This window comes from Microcaecilia unicolor, chromosome 2 (genome assembly GCF_901765095.1).
Source record: "Microcaecilia unicolor chromosome 2, aMicUni1.1, whole genome shotgun sequence".
In the NCBI taxonomy this organism is placed as follows: domain Eukaryota; kingdom Metazoa; phylum Chordata; class Amphibia; order Gymnophiona; family Siphonopidae; genus Microcaecilia; species Microcaecilia unicolor.
Window position 1 is genome coordinate 261,176,238 of NC_044032.1, and position 13,782 is coordinate 261,190,019.

Genomic DNA, 13,782 nt, shown 5'->3' on the forward strand with positions numbered 1-13,782 from the left:
AGGCGCAGCGCCTCGCGCCTGCCCTGCACGTAAAAGAAATGTGGACCGTCGGGCCTTCTCTCGCTCTGTCTGTCCTGCCCTTGCGGAAATAGGAAGTTGCGTCAGCGGAGGGCGGGAAGATAGAGCGAGGGAAGACCTGACGGTCCACATTTCTTTTATGTGCAGGGCAGGCGCGAGACGCTGCACCTCGCCTCCCGATATTCTTTTTAAAGGTAGGGTGCTGGTCGGGGGGGGGGGGGGGGTGTCGATTCACCGAGGGGGGGCAGCTGGCAGGGAGCACCCCCCTGAGCTGACACCCGGGGCGGACCGCCCCTCCCGCCCCCTTCTTGCTACGCCACTGCTCCACCCTGCTCTAGAGGTACATTTAACCAGTCAGGTTTTCAGGAAAGCCGCAATGAATATGCATGAGATAGATTTGTATATACTGGGTCTCTAACCTGTGCAAATCTTTCTCAAGTATATTCATTATAAATACCTTGAAAACCCAGATGATTAGGGATGCCTCCAGGACAGGGTTGAGAACCACAGATCTACCTTACAGTTGACATTTCGCTGAGTAATCTATGAATTCCTCTCCCTGGTTCACTTGTCTTCATCTATATAATGTCCTTGACTTCCTCTTCCTCTCCCTATATATGTGACCATCTCTGGGAAATATGACTAGTCACTAGTGTCATGTTTTCCCAGAGAGGGTCACATATCTGCTCTTCTCGGCCCATCTGTTCTTTTCATTTCTCTCTCTGTCTCTCAACTACACTTTACCCTTTCTTTCCTCTCTCACCATTGCTGGTATAAGGGCCCATGCCCCCTACTCTTGTAAAGAAAGAAAAAAAGATGCACTCCTCTGCCTATCAGTGACGTAGCCATAAGTGGGCCCAGATGACAATGGCCCACCCAGTTTCAGTTCAGGCCCACCCAGCAGCAATGCAGGGGGCTCTTAGCGTTGTCGGTTGGAAGTGTGCCACCAGGGGTTAAGACAGTTCGGGGAGGCTCTGGAGAGGACTCTTTAGCTGATGCAGTTTGGGGATCTCTGCCAGCCAAGATATTAATTTTTACTGCTTCGGGGGTGGAGGGAGGGGGGTAGCAGGTAGAGAAGACATTTGTGGGCCATGCCCATCTAGTCCACCTCCAAGCCTACCCAGAAATTGAGATCTGGGTATGCTCCTGACCCATGGGGCCAGTCCCAAGTTGATCTGTGTCTAACAGCAGCAGAAAGTATTAGGTAAACATGGATTTAGGAAACTTTATGGAGGGGGGGGGGGGGGGGTGCTGAGAAGGACACTACGTCCCTATCTCTTGCCCAAAGCTATCTGTCTGCAGGTTGTTTATATTTATATTACAGCTGACGGATGAAAAACATGGATTTAATTATATCACGTGTTTTTCCTCAGATTTCACTTTGCAGTAATTTAAGGATGAGATCGGCTTGCCTGATACAATCAGTACAGAGAGGGCTATCACAAGGGGTTGGCAAGGAAGGTAACTGCTATGGGCGCCAAGCCAGAGGGAAGACCAGAACTCTTTTGTGTCAGTCTAGAAATCAGCGAGCATGTGAGCCTGAAAGGAAAGGGGGATGCTTCCCTCTGCCCTTGCCCAGGGTGTCATTTTGTCCAGCAGCTGCCCTGCTCAATGGCCCTGCCTTCCACATAGCAGCCCTGTGGGTGCACAATTGCTGTGTCACTACTACTACTACTATTTAACATTTCTAAAGCGCTACTAGGTTTACGCAGCGCTGTACAATTTAACATAGAAGGACAGTCCCTGCTCAAAGAGCTTACAATCTAATGGACAAATGTACAGTCAGTCAAGTAGGGGCAGTCAAATTGGGGCAGTCTAGATTTCCTGAAAGGTATAAAGGTTAGGTGCCGAAGGCAACATTGAAGAGGTGGGCATTGAGCAAGGATTTGAAGATGGGTAGGGAGGGGGCTTGGCATAGGGGCTCAGGAAGTTGATTCCACGCATAGGTTGAGGTGAGGCAGAATGGGCGGAGTTGGCGGTGGTGGAGAAGGGTACTCTCCCTGCCACTGCCACCACTACTACCACTAACCCTGGCCCTGACACTGAGGTGGTGACTGGGAATGGGAAAGATATTGAGCGAGGGTAAGAAAGACAAGCGAGAAGTTTTACAGTAGTGATGAGGGAACAAATGAGACAAGAGCACCGAAGTAGGGGAAGAAATATTTATGTAGGTTTTTAATTCCTTGACTAAGTCAGCATTAGCTACCCCTTACCCCCAACAGTTTTCCAAAGGTTTTGGTGTTGTTCCTTTTCCTCTTAGCTTTTTTTCTTGTTTCCAGCTCCTCTCTGCCTTCTTCCCTTTTTCTTGCTGTTCTCCTTTCTCCCTGCTCTACTTTTCCTCCTTTCTCTCTGCTATGTCTACTCTTTCCTGCACAGACCATTCATTCCATCTCCCATAGGCTGGCTTTCCTGCTTTGTTTGGGGGAGGGGAGACATATGCCTCTTCTCTACCCCCAACATCTCCCAGAGTCAGCTCCAAGCCACCTTCTTCCAGCCCCAGCATCAGACCCATCCTATAACATGATGCCTCCATCTCAACCATCTGCCAGCATTAACCTCCTTGTCTCTTTCTCTCCTATTACCTCCCCTTTCTGGTTTACCATCTCCCCTTCCACTTTCCCTGTGGTTCAGCATCTCCCCCTCTCTCCCATTCCCCCCCCCCTCATAGTCCACTATTTCCCCCCTCTCTTCCCTTCCTCATCTGTGCTCCAGGTATCTTCCCCTTTTTCTTGCTCCTCTCAAAACTTGCACCCTGTTGTGTCTCCTTCATGCAGCTGTGATAGCAACAAAAGGACCAGTTAAGAGGCATAGAACCTTGGTGTTCAGGCGCTCTGCAAGGCCCCCGTCCCTGTGACACACCCATCCTGCTGCCTTGGAATTGGGACCAGCAACTACCAGCAGAGCCTTAACACCCAAGTCTCCATGACCCCTTAACCAGTCTTTTTGTTGCTGATGATGCCACTGCTACATTGGAGGAGCTGTGACAGGGACTGATGTTTGAGGGGAGCATAGAAGAGGGGAAGATGCCTGGACTATATGGGCAGGAGAAAGGTCTTTGTTCCCACCCCTATGCCCATAGCATTTTTTGGGGGGGAGGAGGATTGCCCCCTCACCTCCCCCAAACTATACTCATGCCTTCTCCCTTCTCCCCACTCTGTTTGTTTCCTCCTCTCCCTCTGCTGTGTCCCTGCTCCTGGACCCCTCTTTCCTTTTCCTACAGAAACCTTGCATTCACCTTCTCCCTTTCTCCCTTCCTTAGGTTTGTGGCCAGCGGAACAGGCCTATTGACTGCAGTTCTACCAAACACTGCCATGGCATTTAACTTCCAGGACGCCTTCGGCCTCTCCTATGATATGGTGAGATACTGGAGCAGCCACATAGGCCAGAACAGCTGTGAGGCAGATTTCCCCCTTCCTTCTCTAACCCTTCTCAAGGTAGAGAGGGGATAGGTGCCTTGTTATGAGAGACTATCCAGCAATGAGTGAAGCATGGAGGAAATTTCAGATTCAATATATTGGTCACTTAGTTGGTCCTTTAGTTCATATTTTTCCTGTAAGCTCTTTGTAGAAGAGACCTTCTGAATGAATGAGCAAGATGACCATCCTCAGTGGTCCCAATGTCCTCTTCTCTTGGTAGAGAGAATCCACTTACGTGGAGAACTCAGTAGATCCCACGGGGCGTAAAATGAGAATGCGAAAGGTGGGAGTATAAGCCAGGCTATCCAAAGACTGAAACCAGGGTAAACTTAAAATATATGATGTTTAATAGTTTAAAACAAATAATAATAAAACAATTGTACATAGAAAATGACTTGACATAACGTTATGTTTCGGCCGGATGGCCTACATCAGGAGTCTGGTCACTGGGGTAAACAATGACTAAAGATCATCAATGGGTATAATCACAAAATCTCAAAACTCAAGAAAAACCAATCGAAAAATCTGCGGACAGGATCTACAAAAGAAGGAGGTCTTGAAAAAGACCGTTACGTAATTGATCCGTCTGCCGCTGCGTACTGCACCAACGATAACGGCAGACGGATCAATTGTTTTATTATTATTTGTTTTAAACTATTAAACATCATATATTTTAAGTTTACCCTGGTTTCAGTCTTTGGATAGCCTGGCTTATACTCCCACCTTTCGCATTCTCTTCTCTTGGTAGCCAGGCCTTTTTAAGAACCAGAGATTCATGTCAGTGACTAATGGTTCAGAGGAGGTGATTGTGATGTCACAATGGTGAGAGACTGTCAATCAAGCAGATTGTTGCCCTACAGAAATCATAGTCTTCCAACAGCACCAAAAATTGGGGACACTGGGAAAGTAAGGGAAGGGGTTCCTGTCGCTCCTTTATCATTTTCTCCTTCCCCCATATCTACAGGTTTACTGCACGACAAGAGAATAAAGTGGCCTAGTGGTTAGAACAATTGGCTGAGAACCAGGGAAATCAGGGCTCAGATTCCATTTCTGCTACTGATGTGACCTTGGGCAAGTCATTTTTCCCCCATTGCCTCAGGTGTCCACTTAAAGGGCAATTAAATAAACTAGGCACACACATTACACATGTAAATGATTAGAATAACGATGTATAAGCACGTATTTGCACACATATGCACATAAATGCCAATCTTCTGCTGTTCTGCAAATACCCACTCAATTTGCATAGCATGTATTTGCAAGCAGGGTGGAGCATGGATGAGACATAGGACTCCCACATGCATAACTTATATACTGTAAGTTACATGCATCCCTGCCATATTTAGGTGCCCACTCATAGGCCAGCTCCATAGCTGGTGAAAGTATGGATGCCTGGATGTTAGGGGCGCTAATACCGGGACTTGCTGGTATTGTTTAAGGGAATCTACTTTCTTAGAAGCAGAGATTCATGCCAGGGACTAATGGTTCAGAGGAGGTGATTGTGATGTCACAATGGTGAGAGACTGTCAGTCAGTGTCATTTAAAGGAACCTACATGCCTAATAGAATGGGGTCCCACTGAACGGCCTAAATGGAGGTATCCGTATAGAATGGGGTCCCACTGAACGGCCTAAATGGAGGCACGGATGCCTCGGAGAGTACCCTCTCAGGGGCAGGGATATACTGTACCCATTGGAGCCGACTCTGTGGGTGCTATGGGTGCTTGAGCACCCCCAATATTGAGAAAATTCTTTGTATGTGTCCATGGAGGGGTTATTTCCATTGGGCTTAGCACCCCCAATAATTTTGAAAAGTTGGCTCCTATGACTGTACCTGAATGTCCAGTAAAATTATAAAAAATGAAAGTGTTACTGATGTGACCTGTGATCCAGCAGGGCAGAAAAGAGATACAGCCCTGGACATACTAGTCTCCCTGAGGGGTGGATGGAGAAGACTGCATTGGAGAGAACTAATTAATCATTTCTGTCTTTCAGACCAAAGCTGTCTCTGACCATTACCCTGTGGAGCTGGAGTTGCACCTAGACCGTAAGTTTCCATTTGCTTCTCCTGTTCTGTGTTTCAGTATTTCTGTATGCTGTGGTATCCAGCACAGGCTTTTTCTTTTTTTCCATCACATAGGAGATGGAGCCCCCCCTTGTGGCAGAGAAAAAAAAAGGGATGCAGCTTGTTACATAGCTTTCCAACTACTGTCTTTATACTAATTACTAGGTGTCACTGTGAGAATGCTTCTATACTCTTTCCTCCACCACACAACTGACCATACTTCAGAAGCTGCCAGACTGCCTAACATAGGAATGAACTGAAGGCTAGTGAGGCACACATGGTGGGAAGGGGGGGGGGGGGTTGGGTAGGAGCAGAGGTATGAGTTTGGGGTTAGGGCAGGAATATGGGGCTTTTTTTTGGGGGGGGGGGAGGGAATGGAAATGTTGGTTTTCTCAGGTGGGGGTGGGGGTGGGGGTGGGGGTATCAGAACACAAACCCTCTCAGCTGTTTCCATGATAATATTTTTTTTCAAAAATGGCTTTGGTTGGATGGATGGGGGGGGGGGGGGTAGGAGTGTTTTATTATTAAAGATGTCTTTTAGTAAAGGGTTTTTGTGTGTTGTGTAGGATTCATGGGGCAGCGTTGCTGGGAAGGGTTAAAACAAAGTGGTCTGTATATTGAATAAATAATATTTCTGTACCCATATATAGAGAGGGAAGGGGAAGACTATAGGTAGGAGGCGGGGGAGGACACTTTATTCATTGTAAAGCAACTGTGTAGGATGAGTTTTCTTATATTTTGTTATCAATAAAAGCATTGGAAATATTATAAATTAAAAAAAAAAAAAGAAATGAGGCACACACAGGGAGCAGAGAGACTCCCCTGAGCTCGTTCCCAGAGAGTCTGCAGAGTCCACACCTTAAAATTCAGTGGTAATGCTTGTAAATTAATGAGCATTTTTTTTTTGTGGGGGGGGGGGGCAGGAGCATATGTGCCAACATTTCCAAATGGTTAGGGGGTGCCAAACACAATACAAGTTACCCTACCCTGGACACAGTGAAGGAGCTTACTCAGCACCCACTGGTACCCACAGAACTGGCTCCTATGGGCAAAGTGTAAGTTACTCTTGCCAAGTCTTGCTGAGAACCTTTATGGGTGACCTTGTTGTATTATTTATTTATTTATTTAATTTTATTTGTTACATTTGTATCCCACATACACACCCCTGGATGGAAAAAAAAATCTCACTCAAAGAAACAGAAATCGCTACAACCCAAGACAGAAAAAAAAAATCTCACAATATCAATAAATCAATTACATCTAATGCCAGTCAAAACCCCCCACAATTCATTAACTATAGAATTCTTTTTTTACTGAAATTTTGTGTAAAAATTTCAGTAAAAAAAGAATACTAAAGTATAGTTAATGAATTGTGGAGTTTTTTTTTGACTGGCATTAGATGTAATTGATAAAATTGTATGCTCAGTTCGGAAAGTTTACTCGATTAGTATTATATTAACAATATCAATAAAAGGATGACACTCTTGGGTTGCAGTGACCTTGTTGTATAGCACATAGCAGTGGCCTGCCTCCAGCATACATTCCTCTACCCCTCCATCTCCTCCTACTGGCCTGACCCCCCTCCCCCTCCTACTGGCCTGCCCCCCCATTTGGGTTCAGGCCCCTTCCACAACCCAAAATACCTGTTGAATGGCTGGTGGGGGTGCACAATCCCCGTCAGCCGATTGGATCTGCAGCCCAGAATTAACCCAGTGCTGCCTTAGCAGCAAGAAGTCTGTGGTCTTCTTTCTAGCAGCAGCCGGTACTCCTCACATGTCAGCAGCTGGAAAGGAGGCCGCCGACTTCCTCTCTGCTGAGACAGCACTGAGGCAGTTCCAGGCAGTGGATCTCATTAGCTGGCAGGGATATAAGGGCAAATGTATTAATGCGGTGGGGAGGGGGAGTAGAGATAACATGCATTGCACCCCCCAAAATTGAATCCTGGCTATGCCCCTAGCACATAGATGAGACCTTAGCAAGTGGCCACTATTACTGAAGCATGAATCTTCTACTGGAGCCAGACCTAGACCACAGAAGATAGTAGAAAACTGAAAAGGATTAGATACAGTTAAGTGGAGACTCGAAGATAGAAAGAGGATCGTGTATTGCTATTTTAATGCTACAAGGCCTATTGGGTCAAACTCAGTTATCCAGATAAATGCCCCCTTATAGAATGTAAGCCTGACTGGTATATACACACATATATGTCAAACGTGCTGGAGATGTAAATGTAAATGATATAGTATCTTACACACAAGTGTGAGCCCAGCCCATATATGTCCTCCTTGGAAATACATGCTAAGTTAAGTGGGTATTTTTAGAATAGCGCTTGGGTGGAATTTTGGCATTTGTGTGCAAATCTGCCCCACATAGACATGAAAATCCCGATATGCTAAACATTTATTTATTTAGATTTTGCTCACACCTTTTTCAGTAGTAGCTCAAGGTGAGTTACATTCAGGTACTCTGGATATTTCTCTGTCCCAGGAGGGCTCACAATCTAATTTTGTACCTGAGGCAATGGAGGGTTAAGTGACTTTCTCAAGATCACAAGGAGCAGCAGTGGGATTTGAACCACCTCTGGATTGCAAGATTGGTGCACTAACCACTAGGCCACTCCTCCACTGGGCGTGCAAATATTAGTGCTTAAGTTATAGAATTGTTCCCATGGCAGACACGTAGCTAGACCACAGATTGTGGGAGAGGTGGGGCACAATATCCTTCCTCTGCTGCTACCCCACATACCTGAGCTGGCGGGGGTCTCCAAGCCCCACCAGCAGAAGCCCTCCTCCATCCGAAGTGTGGCAGTTGTCAGCGCTTTTCACGGGCCACTGCCATGCCAGCCACTGCCGTACCAAACTGAACATGCATGATGGAGGCCCGCTCTCCTCCCCATACTCTGTTTTTGCACATGTGCGGGCCTCCCTAACACGTGCTTAGTTTCATAAAAACTAAGCATGTGCGGAGGGGGGGGGGGGGGGGGTGTGGCGGTGGCCCAGGAAAAGCACCGCCAACTGCCATGCTGCAGATGGAGGAGGGATTCTGCTGGTGGGGTTTGGGGACCTCCATCAGCTAAAGTGGCAATCAGCATCTTTTTATGCCTACCTCCCAACGCTCATTTCCTTCTGAACCCAATTCCTCCTATGTTTAACTTACTTTCCGTTAACCCCATTAGTTTTGCGTTTACCACAAACTGTTATATTCTTTTTATGACTTTGTAATTATTTATATTGTTGCTATGTAAGCCACATTGAGCCTGCCACGTGTGGGAAAGCTTGGGGTACAAATGTAATAAATAAATGTTGGAGGGCGGCCAGGCCCCCAAGGCCTTCTGTGGCTACACCACTGCCCCATGGTGCCTCTGAATATCATTACAGACTGCCTCTGCACTAGGAGGAAACAAAGCTGTCCTAAGCTATCTAAGAATGATTGCCCATATGTGGATAAGTTTCAGCACTGACGGCTCTATCCAGATATTCAGTACCAGCCACTATACAGATCAAGGCACTGAGTACTGGGATTTTTTTTTTTCACTGATGCAGTTGGTGTTTAAAAAAAAAAATGCTGACCCTGGTGGCTGAATATCGACCTGTATATTTAAATGAAGAGAATATATAAAGAGCCCATCAAAAACTGAAAGGAAGAGGAATATTATCAAAGGAAAAGTTGCAAGAAACAACTGCTGCAAATTTAAGATGCCTTATTGGACAAATCAAAATATCTTAAAACATTGAGGGCTAATGAGGAAAGAGAAATAGAAAGAGGAGATTGGAAAGGAGCACCTAAATTAAAGCTAAAGTGAAAAGGAAAAGAGGAAATGCAGAAATAAGGCTGGAACAGCCAAACAAACCCGGCCAAATCCAAGGCATTTGGTTGAGGGAGGGGCCAGCATTTGTAGTGCACTGGTCCCCCTGACATGCCAGGACACCAACTGGGCACCCTAGGGGGCACTGCAGTGGACCAAAAATTGTTCCCAGGTGCATACCTCCTTTAACATGGGTGCTGAGCCCCCCAAATCCCCCCAAAACCCACTCCCCACAACTGTACATCACTACCATAGCCCTTGGGAGTGAAGGAGGGCACCTACATGTGGGTACAGTGGGTTTTGGGGGTGGGGGTTTGGAGGGCTCAACACTTAGCACCACAAGTGTAACAGGTAGGGGGGGGGATGGACCTGGGTGCTGTCATGGAGCTGGGTATGACATTTGAGGCTGGCAAAAAATGTTAAAAATTTTTTTTTAAGGGTGGGAGGGGGTTGGTGACCACTGGGGCAGTACAGGGAGGTCATCCCCAATTCCCTCTGGTGGTCATCTGGTCAGTTTGGACACTTTTTTGAAGCTTGGTCCTGAAAATAAATGGACCAAGTAAAGTCGGCCAAATGCTCGTCAGGGCCGGCCTTCTTTTTTCCATTATCGGTTGAGGGTGGTCATGTGTTAACAACGCCCCCATTCCGCCTTTAGTATCCTCCGACACACCCCCTTAAAGTTTGGCCGGCTCCGCGACGGACTGCAGTTGAGGCCGGCCAAAATTGGCTTTCGATTATGCCGATTTCGCCGGACTTGAGAGATGGCCGGCCATCTCCCGATTTGTGTCGGAAGATGGCCGGCCTTCTCTTTCGAAAATAAGCAGGCTAGTGTCCTCCCACCCCTGAAGTGCAAAAGAGTAGACTGAGCTCTTGCCGCCCACCCTCATCCCCTCCCACTCCCATAGCTACCCCCTCCAGGGTCTACCTCATAGAAGCATGGTTGTCCAGTGGGGTCCATAGGGCAGGAGTGATGCCCACTCACTCCTGCCCATTGTATCTGCTGATTTCGCCGGACTTGAGAGATGGCCGGCCATCTCCCGATTTGTGTCGGAAGATGGCCGGCCTTCTCTTTCGAAAATAAGCAGGCTAGTGTCCTCCCACCCCTGAAGTGCAAAAGAGTAGACTGAGCTGCCCAAACACATAATCTGAAGACAGAACCAGAACCAGAAAGTAGAGGAGACACAAGGGCAAGGCATTCACCAATAAAGAGCAAGGTAGGAGTAAGGTCGAGGATCAAGAACCATCTAATGAGACAAGTACAATCCAGCAAGAAGCAGGTAGCCAAAGCACAAGACAACATAAGTAATGCAGAGTAACCTCTGGCAAGGAAAGTAAACAGTGACTGGGTTTATATAGGAGTCCAGACAGAAACAAGATGGCTTCTGGCAGGAAACAGCAGCCATAGTGTGAACAGACATGACCAGCCTTCCTGGTGACACACATTGATTCAAACTGGAAGGAGATCAGAAGTTCACTGAGTCCCCTAGAGACTGGTGGTGGAACCTCACAACAAAAGATAAAAATCTGACACAGGTTGGCTGTTGTAGAAAGCAGTGTGATAGAGCCATGCACCAATGGCGGAGCACATGACTTCTACTGTGAACTTACCGAAAACATATTCAGTGCCAATTCAGTGAGTGAGCTAATCATGCAAATTTGAAGCACACAGAATTTGTATGCTAATTAGGGAAAGCCTGCGGGATACATGTACACAAGGTTCTGCATCAAGGGCAGTTAGCACTGAGCACATGTCCAAGCAAAACGAAAGTGTCACTGCACGTCTGTACACGTGCTGGAATATATTTTTAGGGATAAATATCAGTCTTGCAAAAGTTTATGCACAGAATAACATTCCAGTTCATGCACAAATATAATTTTTTTCTGTTTTTTGACCAGTGTGCAGTACTGTCACCTCCCATTCTATCCTATAAGTTGTAGCTCTATCCCCACTAGGGACAGGAAAAGTTCCTGTATACAATATGTAAACCACTTTGATTGTACCACAGAAAGACAGCATATCAAATCCCATCCAAAGAAAAAAAAAAAATAGCATTAAATCCTCTCAAACCCTACTGCAGATGAATGAACCAACCCTTCTATGTCTCCTCAGACCTGGTATCCAAGTTCCAGTGTTGTGCTTCCCTTAAAGTCTTCTGTGTTCTTCTCTATATTGGGACAGAATAGCTAATATCCTCATTATCATTTGTCTTAATATGCTGTGTGTGTGGCAGTGGCGTAGCCAAGGGTGGGCTTGGGTGGGCCCAAGCCCACCCAAGCAGCAGCACATCTATGATGTGGCTGGCAGGGATCCCCAAGCCCCACCAGCCGAAAATTCCCAACAACTATCCCTCCTGCATACCTTGTAAATAACAGATCTTCATCTGCATTGAGCAGCGACTGATACATACTGTTCGCACCAGCCCCACAGCCTTCCCTCTGATGTATTCCTGGAGCCTATGCGGAAAAAGGAAGTTGCATCAGAGGGAAGACTGTGGGGCCAACATGAGCAGTGTGTATTAGTTGCTGCTCGCTGCCGGTGAAAAGCTGCTATTTAAAAGGTATGCAGGGGAAGGGGGGTGTTTGAGAGACCCTATGACATGCAGGTGAGAAAGGGAGAAAGCAAATCACTTGTGGGACAAGGCAGAGTTCTTCTGCCCACCCATCTTGGGCCGAGACCCACCCAAAATTGGGTGTTTGGCTACGCCCCTGGTGTGTGGATTTGTTCAACCGTATCTCTGTGTGAAAATCTTCTCTGCATCATGTGGCCATAAAACTATGTGTGCCTCATTAACCCTGTGCTTTCACCTGTGGTAGTTTCCTGCATTAGCCCCAGAAGTAGTTAGGGAGAATTTAAAGGTAAGATATTGATCATTAGAGCACAGGTCAGTAGAATAGAAAAGATGGTTCCCAGCCAGTATAGAATAAAGGAGTAAAACAGACAAATACAGATTAATAGTGCTGAACTGGAAATGGTCATTTCTGGATGTGATGTTCTGATGTCAGAAGGTCTAAATGCGGAAAGTGAAAACTATGTTAACATCATTACACTGAAGTGCCAGAAAAAACACTGGGATCAGAACCCAGGTAATTTGTGGAGAACGAAGGAGTTGTTATCATCTGGGACAGTTCCGTTCTCACTGATAAGAAGCTTGATGAAAAATAAAATACAGATCTTGTGACAAATAAAGAACAGCATTACTAATAGACGTATCAGTGCCAAGTGGATATTCTGTACTTTATATGGAGAAAGAGAAGATCCTCGAGTACCAAAACAAGCAATTTGAGACCAAGAAAATGTGGTGGAAAGATACAGAAACTGTCCCAGTTGTACTAGGCACCGCCCTTATATATTGCCTGTATATATTACACCCCATAAACTCCAAAGCGAAGGTCTTTGGCAGAATAAAAGTGTTCAGATGAGCATTAACTGTACATCTGACAGACTGAAATCGTTTCCAACCCACTTTGGCATAGGAGTGAGGTTCATTCCTTTCATGGGATGTGTAAAATTTACTCATTTAGAGACATTACCAAGTCTCAGTGACTCAGCTGGAGATAGTATTGAGGCACAGGAAGCTAAAGTGACTTCCCTCTGGTCATGCACAGAGAATCAGTGACAGAGTCACTGATTAGAGCTGAGACCCAGGGAGATAAAATGACTCCTTCAAGGTCACATACAGAGTCAGTGACAGAGCTGAAGAGTCGTGTTCAGTCATGAGCAGAAATGTAGTTCAAAATTTTTTTACTTGTTCTCTCTTTTTCACTTTCTATCCCCAGCTCAATATTCTGGGGAAGTATTCACGACCAGCCCATCCCTCGGTGTAGATGGTGGAAGCACTAACACAGTGGACTGCGACTGTACGGGTGTGAATTTGACATCCTGCAAGGGGCGCTGTGGTGCCTACTCCTCTGACTTCCCCTGTCACTGCAACGCCTCCTGCAACAAATACTCCAGCTGCTGCCTTGACTACAAATCCTACTGCTAAGCTGCTCTCCACCAGAAATACCACTTTCTATCCTCACTGCTTATGTTCCAGAATCATTAAAACATATGCGCCAAGCACCCATTCATTTTATGTTGCCTGTGGGCCCCTACCCTGCCTGCTTTTCAGAACCAGAGATAGGCCTACCACCTGACTTCATGCCATAATGAACAGGGTTATGCAGTTCTGATTTTACCATAGTGTATAAATGGACCACAAGTCTAGGGTACAACCAAGACAGGATTTACCTGTTCCCCTATGATAGGGAACCAGGTGGCAACCCTATATCTTTCATTGTCTTCTTCCTGTCAGGACTGCAATGTTATCCTATTCCAGGAGGGAGATTCTTTGTTCACTCCATGTTTTGAATTTGACATCCTACAAGCAGTATGGTATTTGCAGTCCTTGATTTTACCCATTGAAATCAGTGCTACATATCCCAAAATGCACCAGGATGAGGCTGTCAGACATTCAGGACTGCCTAAAATCTCTCTAAC

The 13,782-nt window shown here is 46.3% G+C and overlaps 1 protein-coding gene across 1 annotated transcript in view; it reads left to right on the forward strand.

Annotated features, from left to right (window-relative positions):
* Positions 1 to 13,438, forward strand: part of LOC115462404 (deoxyribonuclease-1-like) — a 35,462-nt gene extending 22,024 nt beyond the window's left edge. The window contains exons 8-10 of the mRNA XM_030192418.1: positions 3,278 to 3,374; positions 5,428 to 5,479; positions 13,080 to 13,438. Coding sequence (XP_030048278.1) covers positions 3,278 to 3,374; positions 5,428 to 5,479; positions 13,080 to 13,288 — 358 coding nt within the window. The 3' untranslated portion in view covers positions 13,289 to 13,438. The remainder of the gene's footprint in view (positions 1 to 3,277; positions 3,375 to 5,427; positions 5,480 to 13,079) is intronic.
* The last annotated feature ends 344 nt before the right edge of the window (positions 13,439 to 13,782 follow it).